General features: G+C 37.2%; 1 protein-coding gene across 3 annotated transcripts in view; it reads right to left on the bottom strand.

Moving 5' to 3' along the window:
• Positions 1 to 21,619, bottom strand: part of GRID1 (glutamate ionotropic receptor delta type subunit 1) — a 533,398-nt gene that overhangs the window by 10,915 nt on the left and 500,864 nt on the right. Inside the window, exons 13-16 of one of the 3 annotated variants that reach the window (XM_032191106.1) lie at positions 16,948 to 17,143; positions 8,406 to 8,572; positions 6,831 to 7,071; positions 6,491 to 6,577 (exon numbers count right to left, since the gene is read on the bottom strand). In XM_032191106.1, the coding sequence (XP_032046997.1) occupies positions 6,491 to 6,577; positions 6,831 to 7,071; positions 8,406 to 8,572; positions 16,948 to 17,143 (691 nt within the window). Of the gene's footprint in view, positions 1 to 4,888; positions 6,583 to 6,830; positions 7,072 to 8,405; positions 8,573 to 16,947; positions 17,144 to 21,619 lie in introns of those variants that run through there. The other 2 variants (XM_032191105.1, XM_032191104.1) reach the window with 2 other exon arrangements.

Raw genomic sequence — 21,619 nt, 5'->3', positions numbered from 1 at the left:
TACAAGGCGATTTAAATATCCTCTTTTTTTGGACTCTAACTGACACTTTGAGCTTGTACTTTGTCATCAAATAACATTAAATTTTGCATTCTGGAATGACTGGTTCCTAACGCTACTTTGCTGATTTTAAAATGCCAGCTGAAGTTTTTCATTTTATTATATTCAAAGTTAGTTTGAAACTGAATTTATAGATGGCATTAAAATGCATTATTTTGCCAGTGTTTGCATTATTTATTTCCCCAAAAACACTTTATTTTTTTTTTCTTAGAAAAGTAGAATACAATACAGTGGTACAAACAAATGATCACTTATATGCAACTGAGCAAAAAATGTACAAAGATTTCAGACATGTCATAAAAATACAGAAAAAATAATTTAAAAAAAAGATAAAATATAGAAGACATGCAATGAATGGAAAATAAAACATCAGCTTGATGATCTCATGTTTCCTTTCACTCACAAAAGGAACCATCCCAGGGGAAATCAAATTGTCAGATAAAAAGATAACAAAGGAGACAACGTAAATGATGTGACAAAGAGAAAGACGAGGGTAGTGAAAACAGTGGTGAAGGCATAAGACTTTAATAATCAAAACCAACGTTGCTGACACCATGCTGAAGGTATGGGAGCCTCAATTGCCATGGAATAATAGTAGGAGAATATGGCGCAGATCACAATTCTATGCTGTGACAAATTTTGATCCATTGGACTCATACCTGTTAGCTCATATTTCCATTTCTGAGGTACACTGGGTTTCGTATTCTTCTAATGCCAGAGGAAAGTCCTAGTGAGTAACATTCATGACTGCTAAAGCTGGAAGTATGGATTTTTGAGGTAGGCTGGAATTTGCGTATCATCAAACATGGGAGCAGGGGAATTTAAGGCAGACCATATAAAGCTGCCGTGGAAAGAGATAAAGTCTTTCTTTCATTCATCCTGAACACTGGCAGTATACTTGTGGTAATCTTCAGAGTAAGTTTGCTACACCTCCCGCTATACTACAGAGCTAGAAAATAATGTGGAGTCTAAGCTTTTTGAGATTCAAAAAATATTTAAAATAAATAGTCTTGGGAGTAGCCAATGTAATAATAATGATAAGTAATAGTAATGATAAGATGCTGTTACTAGTATACAAGTCTGTTCCCACTCCAGACAGTACTTGAATTGCTGCTCCCTTTTAATAATGTGAAAATAAAAAGTGAGAACAAAAGCAAAAAGATTTTGTCAAACAAAATGATTTTTGCAGAAGCAACAGCAAGTTAAGAAACTAAGATGCAAAGACCATGATTGTTAATGAATTATAAACAGGACACAAGATATGAGGCAGTGGCTAGTAGCAAATGAGTACATGGAAAATGTTGTTATTCCTTATTCACTAAAAAAAGTAAGTCTTCATGCACTACAAAATCACAAACACATTGGGTACAGCTGATGAAACACTCGCATTGCTAGGAGTAGCACAGTCTGGAGATAATACATTTCTGATTTATAATATATATTTTCAGAGCTAAGAAAGAATCAAACCAAGAGTTTCTTGAGATCATTCTAACATCATCTTTCAAGATCTGTATTAACAATATGTAAATCAATCTCATCCTTTATGAAAGATGCAACAAGTATCAATTCCCAGCAAAGATATTATCTTGTATAATATCCTAAAGTGACTAATTTTTTTTTGATATGAGGTTGTCTGTTAATTTGGTTTTAGTGAATACATCTTGTGAAAAGTGAAAAATTCAACTTTTATTTCCATGAATAATATGATATATAATCTTTGCTTCTAAGTCTTTATTGTTTTGGAGTACAGTATGTGGATGAACAAGGAGTGATTTCTTAATAGTTCTGAAGAGATCTCAGAGGTAATAAACTTCAAGGGGAACTGTACATTGCAATAAGACATAGCTGATAAAGCACAAAGGATGCTGCTGAGTCCGTTGCAGTAAGCAGCTATACTGGATCAAAACAACAATGGATGTTTGAAAACCGTCCGTCAAATGAAATAAAAGATAGGAACAACGTGATGGTGTGGTGAAGGTTTTGGCAGTTAAATAATGCAAATTACATCAGAATTTACTGAGATCATGAAATAAATGCATGGGACTAAAAGATATAGAAATACAGAGATAATTAAAGCTTGACATTTATATGCTACTGGGTTTCAATACTGTGTGATTGTTCAGCTATCCAGAAGGGGCATAGAGCAGAGTGACTGAACAGATATTCCAATGTTAATTTTCAATTTTCATTTTACAATTCTCCAGATCTCTCAAGTCTATCAGAGTCTAAAGATTAGGTATTGCAGACTGTGAAAACTTGAGATTTTAACAATAAATATATGAGCTGACTAAATTTCACAGTGAGTATAGGATGGCTGAGCATTAACAGTAATTATGAAAAGTTGATAATAATTCCTATAAAATCTAATTTGAAAAAGATAACCAAATGTAAATGTTCCTGAATTAGAAAGTAATAAAGGCACTTAAACACTACCAAATATCTTTCCAAATTTAATAGATGACAAACCTGAACCCTGAAAGATGAACTTGGCATGGTCTTGCAGCTATACAATTTTCCTGATATTGTTGGAACTAATCTTTCTGTTGTTAATCTGATTTGATAAGGAAGCATTAGAAAGGATCACATTATGATTTGCACATAAGAAATCATTAGAAGTGTTTTTACAAATCTCCTTCAAATAGAATCAAAATACCCTGTATCTACATCCTGAAAGGAAAAACAAAAACAAACTAACAAAAATACCAACCCAGTCTTCACTCTTGAAGCAAGAAATTTCACTATTGATTGCATGACAGAATTGTGAACCAAAGGCAATTGAGTGTTTTGGGAAAATAAAGTCCATCTTTTCTAGAAGTTCATCTTAATGAACAGACTTAATGGGCTGAAATTATATTTAACTTGTTTCATTTTGAAAAGAGTTAAAAAAAAAAAAAAAAAAAAAAAAAAGAGATAATGCCAATACAATCTATATTTGTAAAGTCCAAGATATGCTGTTAGGATTCAAGAGAAAACTACCCCAGTTACATAGCTTACACTGCATTTTTATACTCACTGTAATTAAGAGTTGTGATTTATACCACACAGACCTCTGAGTCCTTGAACATCTCAGTGTATTGGCTCAGGATCATCTCTACAAAGGCCATAGGAATACAAAGAGGAAGAGGAAAACCCTAGGAACTGGCAAATATCATCACCTTAATGTCAGCTGAAAACATTTCTTCCATGATAACCAAAGTTTTGCACATTCTTTTGGCTACAGGCTTCATGCTGACCCTCAACAGACAAAATTATAGTCTCTAAAATGCTCTCTTTCACTCCAGCAAGCTGCATAGCCACGCAGCCCTGCCATGAATCTGTCGGAGTGGTTGAATATTCATCTTCCCAATATCTCTGTTTTTTTGAATTGGCCCCAGCTGGCATGATAGAACCAACGTGTGGGTCAAGCCAAAAGCAGGAACTTATAAAATGGCTCTGCAAGTTATGATGACCCCTCATTCAAACCCGAATCCAATTTTATACAGTTGATTTACAAAGCTGCTAACAGCATAAGGGTCACAGTAGTCTCTGACTGCCTCCTTTTCTTTATGATGGCTATTGCAGAAAATGCTATTCTTTTTCTGCATGAGGTGACTACCAAAGCCAAAGTACAATTTTGGTCTGCAAAAGTATTGGCCCCTTCTGTGACCTTCAGAGGGTCTGCACTTCACAGAAGAAAATGGTCAGGAGAAATTCTAATTTCCACAGTCTTTAGGTGATATAACAATACTCTTTTTTTTTTTTTTTTTTTTTTTTTTTTTTTTCCACAGCCTTACCAAAAGAAGCAGAAGAAAAATAAAGTCAGCAGCATGGCTTAAGCTGGCAGCTGTTACTTAACTAACAACTTGGATGGAGTATCAGATGCTGCAAAGAGGCAGATTTCAATGATATGTATGTGCTATGCATGTTGTAGCTCTGATATTATGGCCACCACTGTAGAAATGTTGGATAATATGTAGTTACAGAAAAGAGATATCCCTAAATACATTATTCCTTGAAATAAAATCCTGTTTTTCCTTTTAGTCCCCACAGCTGTTACTGTTCCTGACTTGTAGCTTGAGCAGAGGAGTTCCTGGACCCATCCTTTCCAAAGTTTTGAAACTTAGTTCCCTTAAATAAATTGAAAATCTTCATCCAACCTGCATATTACCATCTCTTCTAAAACTTGGTTCCTATCTTGATTACAGTAGCTATCAGGAATCCCACTTCAGTCCCTCCTCACGAGTACCTAAATATCTCTGCTCACTAATCTACGAAGAAATGTTTGCTACATCCTTTCACTAATTTGTTAAAGTGTATTTTATGTTCACCGTTCTCTTCAGCTACTCTGACCTATTCCAGAGATGCTTTTAGCCTCCTGCATTTCTCTGCACCAGCCTGTCCTCTTTCAGGACCACTCATGATGTACAACCCTGTCTGCCCCTTAAGCCATCCTTATGCTTTCTCCTCCATCTGCTTGAACTTGTGAACCCTCGTGCCTGGTGCCCTTTTGTCTGGAACGCTCGCTTTCTCTTTCAGCTTTAACACCTACTTGTCCCAGGAATCCCACCGACTTTGTTCCCTCTCTCTCAGCAGCACCCACAAGACCAGGCTTTTCTGAGCCTGTTCGCATGTGTTGTGCCTGACTTGAACTTGTCCTGCTTAACCCCAGACCAGCTGTGCTCTATGGGCAGACTCATTCCCACTCACATGTGATCTTCCTGAGTACAGCTTTACCATATGGGTAACTAGTACACTTTACAAGATGGAAACCTGAAAATTTACCGTTCATCATGAAAACTGCAAAAGAGGATGTGAGGAGCAGCCTCCAGCACACTGGAGGGAAAGGGAAAGTGGAGGGGAGTGGGGAGGGGAGAAAAGACAGTATTTTAGGTGATAAGAGTGGTGGGGAAGGCATACAGGGATCTGTAATAATTTCTGTAACAGATTAAAAAAAAAAAAAAAGAGAGAGAGAAAAAGAGAAATGAAGGAGATGGGTATAAAGAAAATGTTTAAAGTCAGGAAGACAGATCCTTCCTTAGAGATGGAAATTAAGTATTTAAAACTCCTTGCAATAAAAATGGCTGTTTTGTTTTGTTTTGTTTTTTCACTCTACCTGTATGAAATCCTGCCTCTGGGGCATATCCTCATCTCACTCCACAAAATGTGCAAAGGTGAGTCCCTGAGTGCTGAAAGGAGAATGCACTCCAGACTGTGGCAAGACAAATGCTTGTGTACATGTAACGTTAGGACACTTTAGACAAGGTCCCTACCCCTTTCCCCGCTGGGCTTTCACAGTGGTAACTAAATAGTCTACTGCTAAGGTTTAGGCCTTAGTAATGCTAATGTGGAGTGAATTCTACAGAGCAGCAGGGCAAAATGCTACAGTATTTAACCAAAGAACAATTAAATGTGCACTTACGTTCATTTGAAAGCTTGTTTACAAGCAAGACTGCCTACTTGTGCTCTCTCTGTGGCTGCTTTTGGAGAGCTGCATTGTGCAACATGGTGACATGCTTCCTTTTAATCAAAATTTCTCTTTTGCTATTATATGCTGCAGAGCCACAGGCGAGTGACTTTGCAGCTTTGTCCCACAAACACTATATAGATGTTTATCACTGACACTTGACGGATGAATTCAAATGGGAGAAGCAGGAACTAGGAGGAATGGAATCTTACTGATAAATATTTCACAACATTACAGACTGCAACATATATCTTCAGATCCCATTTGGCAGAATTGCTTACAGGTGATAGGTACGTCAATTATTGTAATACTCCTGGCAATCTGAGAAACATAGATTGGAATTGATGGGCTATGTACTATTTTCCAGCTGTAGTGCAGCTCGCTGCTATTATTTAGTTGTAACAAACATCTGTTCCAAGATGAAAGCACCTACAAGTGCCTCTGTTTCAGAAATTACAAGAGGTTAGTTTGTTAAACATTTAATCTATGTAAACAAATACAGGCTTCATGCAAAACAGATCTGACTATGGACTGATTATTCTATCATAGCATTGCTAACTATTACTCACTACCATGGCAAAACATGTCAAAAACAAGAAATTCTCAGATGTATATTCCTACATAAAATGTCGTATGAAAATCAGTTTACTCAGAGGCCCCTAGGTTTAGAAATAAAATTGATTTCAAAAGAAAGGAAGCATTTAAACTGTGTCATGGCAATATGGCTTATTCAGTAATAACTAGATGGTTTATTTTTAATTGCTTATGCACTTCTTCAAACTTAGCCTAGGTCAGCCATGAAGGAAAATGAATACCAGCTGCTGGCAGCTGTATAGCCTGTGCAAGATGGACACAGTTCTCACAGCCAGTGGATGGGGTCTTAGATCAGAGAAAACATCACCACAGTTGGCATGACTGGGTGCCCATGACTGGCCTCCCTGTCACTCACAGCAGAGAGGCCGAGGGCATGTTTCTGAACTACTCTCTTACCCCTAAAGGTGGTCTCTCCAGGTCAGGGTTGAGGCACATTGGTGAGGCAATGTGGGGAAGTTTGCACTGCTGCTGCCCGTGCTGTATCTGCTCTATAAATAAATAGAGGACTTTAGTCTCCAGGGCTGTAAGTTTGGCACCTTCCATGTGCACAAAAGATATGTTGTGGTTTCTTGTTTGTTTAGAAACAACCACCCAAAAAGTTATATGCAAAGCTTAGTATGGCAAATCAAAATAAATCAAATTTATTGTATGAGAGCACCTAAAATCCCATGCCTTCCACTTGCTCTCTCTTTTGTGTTTTCTACTTTTAATTGTGATAAGAATAAAAGTTATGGACCTCTTTCGGAGTTTCTTGATGACAACGGTTGCTGTTCCACCACAACTCCAATGCTGCCACCAAGCAGGCAAGAAGAAGGCCTATTGCTAAAATGCAGAAAACGCCTGCAAAGCTGTGCAGCTTGAGTGCCTTCCCATCTGTCTGTGCATTGGTGTGGCTATTCAGGTCACAACGCCCCATACGTGGCCACCATTTCTGTTTAAGAACATCCAAATCTCCGCTTTCTTGCAACTCCAAGATCCTGCAGAAATTTGAAAACACAAGCATTAAATTCAATGACAATTTTTCTACATCTTTCCATTATTTTCCTCTTACATATACTACCCCACAGTTCAAAAGTTTCTTGCCATCCACCACCCTCATGTAGGATTCATCTGAAACTCTGCTATATAGGCTATCTTTCTAGTCACAACAGCAGGTAAACTTTACTAGGTAACTAGAAAAGGGATTTTCAGAAATTCCATTGCGGTGCAAGAAGCATTCCCAAGGGAAATCACCATATTCCAGTTAGTCATGGCTGATCTGTCTACATTCAGCTGCAACAGCTGGTCCCACTAGTGAAATACACAGCCCACTCCACTGCTGCTCTCCCACAATAATTTCAAAATCATATGAGACTAAACATGCTACTATTTGTGCACCACTTATTACAAATCTGTTTAAGCACCGACCAACTGATTTACTTCAGCAAATGTGGCTTATTCAAAAGGATTTTACTCCAGTGCTGTTACTTCATGCTTGAATTACTGTGTTAACAGTTGCTAATTAATCATTGTTTTGCCTCTTGTGAAGTGTCCCTTCTCTCCATGAATGATTCATTTTGGATTTGGTTTGATAACTGTTTTTACTGTTTACTAACAACCATTTCTCTTGAGGCAGCTTTCTTTTCGGTTACACAGCTGGAGCTGTACTCCTCCTTCTAAAGAACGAGCAAGATGGGGAAATCTTGTGCTAGTTTCCCACCTCGAGAAGTGCTCACCTTCTGCTAAGGCCACATGCAACTGCACAATGGCATGTCTTCCTTTCAGTGTACATGCTGACATGAAAAAGACACTCACAACTGATAACTCAGCGATCACTGAAATGCCACAGGTATCATAAGTCCTGGCAGTCCCATGCTATACACAACAATTCTTCTTTTCCTGTACTATTGTGAGGCTGCAGCCTGTCTCGCCACCCTGAAGGATAAACTGAGATATTATTACTTGCTTGCTGCATGAAAGACTTTGCTTCATAGCCTGAAAACATAGTAGGAATCCAAAATCTCTCTTTTATCTTTCCCCTAGATCATACAGAGCTCTGGGGACATCGGTCCTTTTTCTGCCAGGGCCAGTGCTGCCTGGAGGTGTGAGGCCACACACCATCTCCAGTCCTTTCCTCTCTAAGCAGATGCACATGGAGCAGAAGTAGCAGCTTTACTGAAGCCTGAATTAATAACCTTTCTGCTGTCACAGAAGGAAGAGAATTAGGTTTATTCAATAAGTGGTCAATGCCAACATTGAAGTGAACCACCAATGGGATTGCCACGCTGGCAGTAGAAAAGAGTCCTATAAAACAAGCTTTGTTTTGGTTTACCTCTGGGAAAAAAGATCTCTGTAGGGGCTTCCATGCTGGAGTGCAATTCCGTATCCTTTGCTGCTGATGCTGTTTCCAATGACTGTCACAGAGCATTCATCATCTGTCAGTGCAGCATATTCCACTACTGTAACATCCCACAGGAAAGCATAGTTTCCTTTCTTTGCCTGTAAATACATCATGAACACAACAAGATATTAACTAAACTACATTTCTAGGTATGAGAAGAAAAAAAAAAAAAAGGCAAATACATAAACCCTTAGCTTGTAATTAATCCGTGCTGGTATTTCATTAAGATCACAGTTTATCTGTAGACCTCCAACATCTTAATATGTTTCTAACACTCTTCCATCCCAGCCTTACCTCACCTATGCTTTTCCCAGCAGTACCTCCCCTGCTTCAAAACTCCCTAATATGTCTTCCATTTTTAACAGAGAGAGCGCATGCGATGACGTAGTCAACTGTAAGTTTAGGAAAGGCTTACATAACAGATAATTAATTATAAATCAAAGCCATTGCTTCAGCTGATGAGATCTGATGTATGTGTTGTAGGAAACATGGATTAGCAAGAGTGGGACCAGTTCCATACATTTATGTAACTAGAAAGGTACAGGATGAGCATGAAGTCGTGTTTCCTAATCATCCCAGTCACCAAAACAAGAATTTTACAGCTTCTCTCAAGTAAACGTGTAAGTAAAAGAAATGCCCTCCAAGAGCCATGTCAGTCCTGTACCAAAAAAGCATGCTCTGAGCTTAAAAATAAAGTTTCCTCTTTTCTTCACAAGAAGAATCACCAGCATCTCCTATTAGCTCACTTTTGGGACAAATCTTGTTCTATTTTAGCACACATCCATGCAGATGTCCTTAAAGTTAGCCTTAATTGGGATTCACGCCAATGCCTGCATGTAGTGCATATAATGAATGTAAATCACCTTGCTTAACATAAGATGTAAGAAAAGTCTCTAGACAGGGATTCAGTAAGAGAAAAAAATCATCATTTTGTTTGGTTAAAGTAATCATTGGTTTCCTAATAAATTTAACTAGTATGTTTTTAAGTCTCTAGTGAATCTGTAGAGCACAATGGAACAGATGGGTTGGAGCGTCTAATGCAAATACATGAATAATCACAAGTGCAGACTTCCAAGACATTAAAAAATGCACTAACACGCACATGCACACACACACACATACACGCAAAACACCTTTGAGTAATTTCAGATTTTTCTTTCTTTAGGTCAAAACAAAGCAAGATGGGAAGGTGTAAACCTTCCTATATTTCTTCATGGAAACTGAATCACCAAGCTTCCCTAGCCAATGGCTGCAGTACTGACATTCTTCCATGTATTTTCCATTTTGTGTAAGCTCAGTTTTGAATCATACCTGTAAGCCTATAAGACTCCCTTAGATCTTTTATTATGCCAAATTCCTCAGCTGAGCAATTAAGCTAATTTTATTTCACCATCCTTTAATATAAACCATAGCTTTCTGAAGTCCTTGACAGTTGTTTAAACATGACAATAAATCAGATGGGTGAATTATCCTCTAATAGATAGAATCCAGGGAAATAAAACTGAAAACTATGTTTTTGCCTGGATTTTCTGTAAGCTACTTGCCACAATCCACCTCCTTTCTCCCATTACATTCTGTCTGCATCCAGGCACTCAAAGATCTCCAAGTTCTTTGGTTCTGAGTTAAGCCAGAGGAAAAATATGTTATAGTTTTCCTTTCTGGTATGATTTAAATGATCCTGTACTGACCACTTTGAAAATAAATTTTTTTAAGTGTATGTCACCAGTGTGGTTTGCTTTCTCCTCTGCTACCTACCTGGTCAGTTCAGAGTAACAGTAATTAAGGTATGTAGCTTGAGACAACAATTACTACACTACCTCAAAACAACATTGAAGTCTAAAACACAGCATGGGGATTACAGAATTAAAAAAAAAAAAAAAAAAAAAAAAAAAAGAGTTACAGGAGCTTACTGTTAAATTCATACATTTATTTAACTGACACAACTTGCTAAACAAGCATGCTCAAAAAAATCTCTCTCACTTAAATGGTACTGTATGAAACCAGATCAGAGCAAGACTTCCACACCTGCAATAATATCCCTGGCTGTCTACATGAACTAATAATGGTGGTGGAACTGAGGAAAGAACAAATAAATCTCTGTTTACTGCATGTGACAGCCTGAAAAGGTTTCATGACCTATCGACACAAGGATGCCTAAAAAATAAATATGGCGAGGGAGGGATTCCTCAAGGCATTTAGCCTATATTCAGCTGGTAATGTATACCTAAAGCCTAAAATGTGTTTTTCAAAGGTATTTTCTGAATGATCAAGTACCCGTAACTAACTGGGTTGTTATCAGCAAACCTCTGCATCTTGCCCTCTGCTCTTCCTGTGATGGGCTTTAACATTTCTCATTTCATGCTTTCGCATCTGTGATTGTGCTGATAGGCCTCCTACTTGGTCAGGAATGGGCGTTAATCCCACAGGCGTTCCTGGCAGGGAAGGACCATCACAAGCCCTGTTTGTGCACATCTCAGGTTGTGTTCTATGGTAAAGAGTACACAGGCTTTTATTACCTATGATACAAAACAGTGTGCAAGCTCTGCTGCATTAAAAAGCACATAGTCATGGGAACAAAGACAATAGCATTTGTTACTCTGCACAGAATTTATTCAAAATCCGTGTTGCTAGAGAACAAAAACTTGCCTGATAAATGTACAGAAAGAGAGAGAGAAAAAAAAAAAGATTTTGTCTAAGTCACTGTGCTAAAATGTTTTGATTTTTTTAAAATAGCTGTGCCTTTTAGTTGTTTCAGAATTGTTCCATAAATCATATTTTCAAATTAACAGTTTACAAAAAAAAGAACATTGACAACATGTCCTATATTCATCATCTTTTTCTTACTAATACTTGAGGAACACAGTCTTCCTCAAATATTCGATTTCAATTATAAGGCAATGTCTAGAGAAAAATCACATTATTGATTCTACCATTCAAGCCCCTAGTTTTCTGCACTTTATTTTATGTAGAAGAGCTTCGTACACTGACTTTCAAGGTTAGACAGATCTTTTAACAAGGTCTACTTCTCTTGCATTTGCAATATTGCTATCCTATGCCCTACGAATGTAAGCAGCAATAAACAGTCTACCAGATCTATCTTGTATCAATTTTATATTTTTATGACAAATAATACTACACAGTGTCGTCACAACTGTAGAACACTATTTCTCTGACATCTTGACCATTTTAAAATAAATAGGAATCTGAGCTTTAAACTCTTAATTTGGTATACTTCTTAACTTGCAGCAATACTGAATGGAAGCCTGCTTCCCCTCTCTGATTATCAAAAAATGACTCTTCAAAGATTCCTCTTCCCTCAGGGAAGATTTTTCCCTTCCAAAACTTCTTCCACTTGTGGCATTTTTTAATCTGTAGAATAGAGATCTCATACTATTGAGTGCTCGTTGCATAGAAAGCTTCCTTATGACCAAACATTTAGTTGCCATCTAAATTCAGCATGCTTCCCATTCCCCTAACAGCTGTTGAAACAGCGAGGAGGAGGTAGATGGACTAAGAATTATAGGCCATACCAGGTGCTGACCTGGCTGTGTGGACAGGAAACATAGCTATGCTATTTTCATGACACTGTACTGAGGTATACCTATCCATGGAACTCATCATGACCACAGTGCAGCAAAGCTCCATATCCTTGTGCTCTTGCATTCACAGCTTAGCCATCTAAAGCCTGAATTATATGTTTTAGGGCCCAAAATAGAATCAAAATGTTCTAGTGATCAGACATCACTGCAAAGAAAATATAGAGAAAGAGAGGGTAAAAGGCAATGTGGCAAATACCAGCTGAGAATTGGTAAGATAACTTGAATAAAGAATGACTGAAATGAAACAGAATAATAAGATACAATTTATACTTTAGACTTCAAATTGGATTTGATATTCTCCTCCTTTTCTATGGCCTTTTTGTGACTCTCAGCATGCAGACATATTGCAGAACAAAACAGAAATAACTCAGAGTTAAACTTTCAAAAACATCTTTAACAGAAATTCAGCCAAAGAAGCACTCGTTTCTTCCACCCAGTTGGAACTACTGTAGTGGTTAACACCAAAGACACCAGATTTATCTTTGATTCAAGAGGTTTAAGAAAACAGATTTCAGAGAAAAAGAAACTTGCATTAAAATTTTTTCTTCACAATCATGAAAAATTAAAAGGCCAAGAAAGATTGCCTCCTAGACAGAAGGACCAGAAGGAGAATAGTAATACTTCTGAAAAGCAGTAGCCAATCTCTTAATGTTATTCTTCAACATGGTGGGAGATGGAAGAGTATTTTTCCAAGGACCCTGGTTTACTGACTGTAAAATTATGTTTTTTTCAAGAAAACTTGGTAAGAAATAATAAAACTTGAAACAAGATGAACTTCAAGTTCATCACTGATATGTCTGTGATTCATCTGAAACTTTGCAGGAAGCTACCACACTGAAGAAAAAAGTGGAATAACGTTACATCCATCATTAATCTACAGCCAAAAATGAAGTGTCATGATAGCTGATCCCATTATGTGGCACAGAAATATCAGAAAGTGACCTTTACATTGTTACTAGAGGAACGGTTCAAAAACAGGCTCAGATAACATTTATTTTCTGTTTAAAAATGATATGAGAAGCAACAGAGTTTTACTAAAGAGAGAACATGTCATTTAATCTTGTTGAAATTCTTTTAAAATTAATGTAATTAGGAGCCACGACAGGATGTAATATAGTTGGGCTTTAAGATGTAACACATTTGGGCGTTTGCTTTTACTCCAAAAGCTGGTGGGTCAAGAAATGAAGAAATTTATGAGGACCCATGAAAACACACTGATGAGCCACAACAATTCACAACGCAAAATTCAGCGTGGACAATGTTGGAAAAAAGATTTCAGAAAATCCTATTCATTGAATTTTTAAATTACTTGTATGCTCAAAATAAAAATGGAGAGGTGCTTGTTCAACAAGAAAAGATCTCACTTAATGTTTATTGCTCATTAAAGAAGAGGAACTTTTTGAAGGAAGCAAAAAGGGAAGGAATAAACTCTTACTGTGTTGTTGCATAAACTAATGATACATTCACATTTTGTACTGTACTTGGTTTTGATCACTTCATCAAAAGCAATACACAGGAGGAAAAGAACGGATTCAGAGCAATTTTGGCACCAAATTGATTGGACAGGGGAACAAACTGTCTCCATCAAAGGAAAGCTTTTGAAAAACACAACAATAACAATTTAATTCTCTCATGTATATATATATATAAAGATGTATGTGGGAGTATATAGGGACCATATCACTTCATTCTTTCAAAGCAAAAATGGCAGCTCACAATGAAAAAAGCTACAAGTTATTTGGAAAGTCATGATAGCAAATAATTATCCTAAAGAACCGACTGCCACGGGGTATTTTGCAAACATATTATTCAGATTTGCAATTGGATTAGGAACGTATGCTGCTCCCAAACCAACATTGATAAGGCTGTGGGAGCTACCCACAGCACACATCTGGGAGATCCTGGCTATAGCTTGACCCAGAAAGAAATTTTCCATGCAACAGCAGTAGTCAATCTCCTTCTGTAGTACCAGAAAACTCAAGTGGCAAAATAGCATTTTGTGTGGACTTGCAATTTGTCTGGCAACCACCTCGTACTCTATGCAGAGACATTTATGAAAAGGAGGACATTTTACATCTACAATGACCACTTTCAATTGCCTTGGGAGTACAACAAAAGCAACTTGTGCCCTCAGCTCTGAAATGTATTTCTGTTGCTTACATGACTTTGCAGCACATTAATGCCCTCTCCGTGGCTGTATTTGTGTTGAAAAAGCTGTGTCTTGACAATAGGAGATGGCCACTGTGGCTACAGGGACTATGCTACGTCTGAAAAAGCAACCTCTTCCATGGCAACCAAATGCCACAAAAGCTTTCAGGACTTTCTTCCACTATTGTTCTTTTGTTTTTAGACAGTCAAGGGGAGCAGGAACATCTCTGGGAAATGAAGAGAAGTAAATCAAACTGAGACAACTGAAATACCTGCCTGTACCATAAATAAGCAATACTCTCCTATTTTGCATCAAAGCAGCATTCTTTTTGTAACTGCAGGTGCACTGTGCTGCTGTATGAAGAAAATTGAAAGGGGGAGGAGAGGAGAAAGAGTAATATGGACATGTTTTTTCTTTCATTGTGTCAGGCAAGTCCTCATTCAGAGAAATGACTAAGGTATCTTTATATGCTAGAGGGATTTAGACTTTCCTTTTCCAATACAATACATTTTTTAAGGTACATTTACATCCCTTTCATGCAGCAGTATGTGTTTACGGATGGAAAGTCCAATTTCCCTTGCTGACATCATTTCTTCTTTAGAAAGACAGAATTTCTAACCATAATATTTGATACGGATAACTTGTCTCTTTATTCAAAAAGCTCAATGAGTTAGCAGGAGTGACATTTAAACTATAAACATGAGTGTTCAGCTGACAAAATTATTAAATATTAAGCCCAATTTATGTGTCTAATCAAATAGCAGCTTTGGTCAGCTTTGGGGACTGAACTAAATTTGGTTGTCATTGACATTAATTGAATGAGCTGATCAAGCTATATAAAAATCACCCTACAACATTAAAATCAAACTTAATATAAATAGTTATTATCACTTACATGAGACAAAGAAGTCAGCTCCCTAAAGACAATGCAGTTGGTAGTCTAAACAGCTTGCCAGTCTACAGCCCCATTTAAGGCTTAGCCAAATCTAGCTGTAATAAATGGCAGCATACAACTGGCTTACAGAATAAGAGTATTTATCGTCTCACTGGTAGAGACTGTCCGCTGACATAAGAACGGTAACAAAATAAAATAAAATAAAATAAAACATAAAAAGAAGTAAAATAATGTGCCTTTTCCTGAGGGAATTTGTTTTATTATTGTTTTTAATGCCATGTTAACTAGATAAATACTTAATAGCACTATTTGCACTGTTTCTACTTTCTTTTAAATGTTTAGAAAGTCTTGAAATAGACGCTTCATTTTCACAAAATGATGAGCAGATTAAAAACAAAACAAAACAAAACAAAACAAAACACAGACTTGGCTATAGCCAGGTTTCTGCCTTGTACAGAGAAAGAAAGGGTATTTAAGCCAAGTGCATAGAGCTTTAGGAAGCTCAGCTAGGAGGTGGAAGAAGAGGGAGGCAAGGAGGGTGAACCAAAACTGTTGACTAAATATTCCTTTACTGGGAGAGGCAGAAGTCTTTCTCCCATAAAATAAGGATTTTATCCAGAAACCACACAAACAATTGGAAATTTTATGTTAAAGGACTTTGATTTGGAAATGGAATGGCCTAGGTCACTGTGTTCAGCCCTGTAATGACATTGTAAAACCCAGTAAATTGTGGATGCTTTCCCTATGACTGTTGAGAAAAAATTCTAAAGAATAAAAGAACCGAAGCCCCAAAACATTCTTATTTCTCACTTACAAAAGTATGAGGAACTAATAATATATTTTTTCCAAATCAGTGTTTCATTGACAACAGAGTAAATCTGATCAAATAATCAAGACTTTAATAACAACTGTTTTCTTGTTTCATGAAAAAAAATCAATTGACAAATAAAGGAGACGCTTTTCTCTAAAGGAGAAGCACGTTAAACTTTCACTGACTACTTCTGTGTACCTTCTGCCATAAAGCACTCCCAGACACATGTGGTTTGATGTTAGTTATTACCTGTATTTGCTGAGCTACAAGATGGAAAGCAGACAGGACGAGTGGCAAACTAAGGGTGCCGGAAAAAGTGTGGACACTTGTGTTTTCCTAATCTCACCCGGGGCTGTTCATCACAGGACTAAGCACAAGCATATAGAATCCCAAGCTATTATATATATATCAGATCTTGATTCCAACATCAATGCTCAGTTTCACCAAAAAAAATTGCACAGTCATATATGTGAGAAATTAAAGCTAGGTGAAAGCATGCTGTCAAGTAAAAGAGTATATGCATATATTTAAGCCTGGAATAAACAACATTTTGCATGAAATTGCTGTTCTAAGAAAAACTAGTACATTTGCAGTGAATCTCTTAATTTTTGCTCGTGTTTCTAATACCTAGTTTAATCCTCAGGTAAAAACAAAACAAAATGAACAAACACACACATAAACGAGCAAAGGACAAGTGTCAGCACCTGGATAATACAAAGCATGATATTGAAGAGGAGTATTTCCAGAGAGCCAAGAAAGCTAGAAACCTTATGGCCAGAGCCAAAGAAGGACCTTAATAATGGAAATTTAGGCAGAGCTAAAGTACTTAAATTCAAATCCATGACTCCAGAATATGCTTCTTATTTGCCATTGAGTTACTAAAAGAAACTTTAGATAAGGATATTTTTATTTGAAGTTACAGTGTAATTGCATTAATGGGACTTAACATTATTAACTTCATGCAAACAGCATTGATGCAGCACAAAAATTAAATAAAGAACCCTGTGATCCAGTCTTACCTTTCTGATGCCTTCGGAAGGGTTCGATACACAATTATCTGCTCCATTATTCTTACTGATTGTCCTCCACAGTTCAGCAAATGTGTTATCCTGCTCCAGAGGGTTTGTCCCTTTTGCTTTAAAGTATTCATACACTGCTGAATCCCTGACTGTACCATAAGATATATCCATTTGTTTGGACAGATCCTGAAATGTTCTGAAATTCAAGCAATATTGAGATATTAGTGTTACATAACACGTGACTGAGATTTAATTCATTAAATGGTTTATATGTCTGTCTTTAGTCAAAACGAACCATACCAAGTAGAATTTGCATATCTCTTGCCTTCATCATAAAGGAAAACCAAAGAGTAATTTAATTGAAATGAGATCATATGACATTAATCACACCTGACCTCTTTTTTACCTCAGTAAAGATTTATTTATTTATTTTTGGTTAGATAATATCCACATTAAACATTATTGTGCCAAGTCTGCACAAGAAGGGAGTGTAATACAGATCTCCTCAAGCATAGGATAAAACTAAGAATGCAAATATAAACACCTAGCATCACTAGCAATATGTCACAGAACTCAGTGGGATTGGTTTGTAGTACAACCAAAACTCCATCTGACTCCAAACCAATACCACTGTTTTAAACAAACAAATAAAAGTCTTGGTTCTAATTTCCAGTAAGTGTCAGTCACCATCTCTTTCTCTCTCTTTTCACAGCCTCTGGTAAAACAGACATTTTTCATTCACACACAGGCCTAGCTTTCATTTACTCATCATCATACCACTCTGGAAGTGTAAATGGGCCTCAACCTGAGTGACTGTGAATGCATCATTTATTTTCAAATTGTACAGAATGTAATTCACTCCTGTTTTACAGCCTTTTCTGCACAGAAAGGTGTAAATCACTGCCTCTGTCACCGAAAACCAAGCCAAGTTTCAAAACATTTAAAGGGGCATCACTGCCATCAAAAGAAGCATCCGATCAGTTTTCCACGAGCCACTGATTTCCACTCGTGTGCCCCCTTCCTTTGTCCCCAAGTCTCACTTTCTGCAGTGGTACAGTATTTTCCATCTGTGCATACACACACAAACACACATTCAGACACTGACCATCGCATGAGGCAGCAGGGAGTAAGCTAAATCTCATAAATAATAATTTGTTTTAGAAATATAACCACCTAATAATGAATACTTCTGATGCTTCTCGTATGAGCTAACAACTAAGTCTGGGCGAGACTAAACTAAAGTAACCCCCTCTTGCCTCTCTCACCCAATTCGTTTTTCCCAAAACAACCTTTCATTAAAGAAAAAAAATCCTCTTCAAAACATCTGAAAGACCCGCTCCTGCCACCTCCCACCCAATGCCAATTCTTGGAACTGTAAAAGCAAAGCATTTTGTCTGGCAGCTCCTGCAGAAGATCTCTTCAAAATGCTCCCAGGCAGTCTTCCTTTGGCCCATGATCTGAAGCTGTTTTCCACAGCTGAAGACTTGCCACAGACAATATTTTCTGCCACCCTCTTCCCTTGTTCACTGGGGCCATCCCACTAGTTACACCTTACACCACTGCAACGTTCCACACGACACTGTTGAAAGCACAGCAATCTAGGCACATAGACAGAAACCCACATAAAACCCACATACAAATATCTAGAGAACTCTTCCATCTTCCCCATCATGTCACCTCCAGGCCTCCCAGGTTTGGTCCCAAAGGGCCCCTTCACCTGCAGGCACTGTGAGAGTCTGCCAGCTCCGTCGCCAAAGAAAAACCCTTCCAACTCACAAGCTGTTTCTAACATTTTAAGTGGTTTAAATTCTTAAATTGTGTTAAGGACTTTTTATCATTTTAAGCTGTTAAGCAGCTTGAAGTAAGACTGTGAGCAGGTCTTCTCTCTATATGCCACATAGTTGCAGATTTGGGCTAACTCTGGGAGTTGCATCAAAACCCAGACCTGTTATTTCTTTCACTCTGTATATACCCCTTTGGGAAAATACAAATGAAAGTCCTGGAAGTTGCTGGATATTAAAAATTCTAAAGAAAATGAGAGAATTCATGCCGATCCTTTCTCTCTCTGTTTAACAGTACTGAAACATATTCTGATCTCCTAAACGTTTCCAGTACATTTCACTGAACAGGACCATTTTTCCTGCAGTCTTGATCTAAATGATGACATGCTACATTTAGTTCCTTTTTATTTTTTAAAATAAATTTCATCATATCACAGGGAATTACTTATGTCCTGGGAATGGATGATCTGACTGTTAAAAGACACATTTCTGTCTATTTTATGTACAAATGACTAAGAAAGGTACTCGATACACACAGGCGGGTTTCTGTGGCAACCCTTTTCAGAGTTTGATGCACAGATTTCAGTACCTGTAGAAGCACATATACAGAAGCATACTAGCAGAAGCATTTTTAATTAATGTTCTTTAACACAACTTTCAGCTGCTAACAACTTTACAAATGTCTACTATTCATGCTGCCATTCTGTTTGAAAATTTGCAGATGAGAGTTTGAACGTTAAAAAAACAACTAGTTTTCATAATGTTTCATAATGTGAATATCTAGACCACTTCTATTGCCTCTATTACAGTGGAAGCTTTTTGACAGAAATGTGCCTTTTGTTTTAGCTAAATTATACTTTATTGACAATCACTACTTCTGTTTTAGCTAAATTACATTTTATTGACAATCAGTGCTGTACAAAAGCACAGTACATCTTGCTTTTTGAACAGCACATTTTCTTCAATTCTCTAAACATTGCAGTGCACAGTGAGCAAATTCTGAGTGTAGATCAAGTGCTTTGCTGGCCCAGCAAGCAGGTAATCAGCACAGGTGGCAGGGAGGGAAGCACAGACTTTGCTTGGGTGCTGTGGAGAAGACAACTACCATCCCTTTAGCTGGTAGAGTTTTCCTAGAAAAGATAATTTGGAATGCTGCATGTCTTAAGGATTGCATGCATCTTCCTTGCAGTGCCCCATTTGATGTATTATAAGAACAGCTCCTGACAGAGGAAATTCTCTGTACTATGACCAACATTGGAAACGTCTTCTGAGAGACACAAGATCACTAAAGGACACGGCTAGGGTTGCAGCAGGTAACCAAGTTTGCGAGTTGTTCCTGTAGCATAAATTCAGAAGGACAGTGACTGAGTGAGAAAGTAACCTTTATCTTTACCAAATGGACCACTTAGCCGAAATTATCTCAGAAATTATCCTGACAGGGAATGCTCTAGACAATGGATCTTACTCTGCATAAAAGATTTCTTTGTCTCTATGTAAATTTTATTTCTGCACTGAAGTGGAAACAATTCTCAGCATCTCCAAAGCTGGAGAAGTGATCAAAAGACCTGTGTATGGTGGGTAAGGTCACATACATAAAAGACACGGAAAGGATATTACTATCTCCTGTCTTTTACAGGATTAATTAAGATAATCACAAGTGCAGGTTCTAAACATTGTTATTTTAACTTCCTCAGATCTTCCATCACTAGACAAGATCATTCACTGTCAGCTTTCAGAGAGTGGTTATATCTTAGCATCGCATCATTCTCTAAAGACAGCTGCTTTCTTTGTTCTTTGACTTCTTTCATTTTTGTGACCAGCCATCAGCTGAAACCACCTTTGTTAGCAACTCAAATTCTTGGCTCACTTTCCTGTGGCAAAGATTTCACGTATTTAATATATAAAATTATTTGCAACAAAAATGTGTAGCATAACAAGATGCCCCATTAACCTTACCACCTCAATTATTGAATCTCAGAACCCATTAAGGACTCTCTGTAAGTGTGATTAAAGATAAAACTAGTAAAGCAGAAAAAGCCAATGTACCTCACTTACAGTTATAGGAGCTGACCTTCAATTTGTAGATAAATACATCCACTGTGCGATTACTATAATTGGCAAGTACATGTAAACCAATTGATTTAAGTAAATGTACCTGTGGTCTATCTAAACAAAAATGTTGTCCTTCAGAACTGTATTACCAGCTGAAATATTTAACCAGTGCAATAATGCCTGCAAGATAAATGCTACAATAGATAAATAATTTCCAGTGGAGTTGAAATTGCTTCACGTAGAGTCAACTGAAAACCACTTGTTTTATTTTTTAGAAACATATTGACATAAACCATATGCTGTGGAACAAACATTCAGGCTATAGTTGTACTAACATTTATAATTAGACCACTTGAAATAATTGCCACAATAAAAATACTGGCTAAGTTACACTTTTTGGAGATGCTTTCTTACTATTAAAAGAGTTGTGCAGCTGTAGATGCATAGCCTAAAAAGGTTTTGCCAGTATAGCTTTATATTACTCTAGAACTGCTATAAATAAAATAATTTCTGGATGAACAGTATGAACAAATCCTGTCTAAGTGACAGACTAAACCTGTCACCGGGTCCCTTTAAGTAACTGCTGATCAATTAACTCAATTTATAAAACTGCAACCTCAGTCGTAAGGCTGCAGGGCTTTTTCACCCAAAACTGTTACTCAGAATCATCAGATATGATCAAGGTATAAAAAAATTAAAATACAAACAAACAAAACAGCAAAGAAACAGAACAAAACCACAACGAAGAAGAACAACAAAACAACACAGAAAGACAACCGAACAGGTGCCTTTCATTTCAAAACCTTTTTTATTTTAAATATTTAAAATATATATATATT

Source organism: Aythya fuligula, chromosome 7 (genome assembly GCF_009819795.1).
Source record: "Aythya fuligula isolate bAytFul2 chromosome 7, bAytFul2.pri, whole genome shotgun sequence".
Lineage (NCBI taxonomy): Eukaryota > Metazoa > Chordata > Aves > Anseriformes > Anatidae > Aythya > Aythya fuligula.
This window is presented reverse-complemented; position numbering and strand designations above follow the sequence as displayed.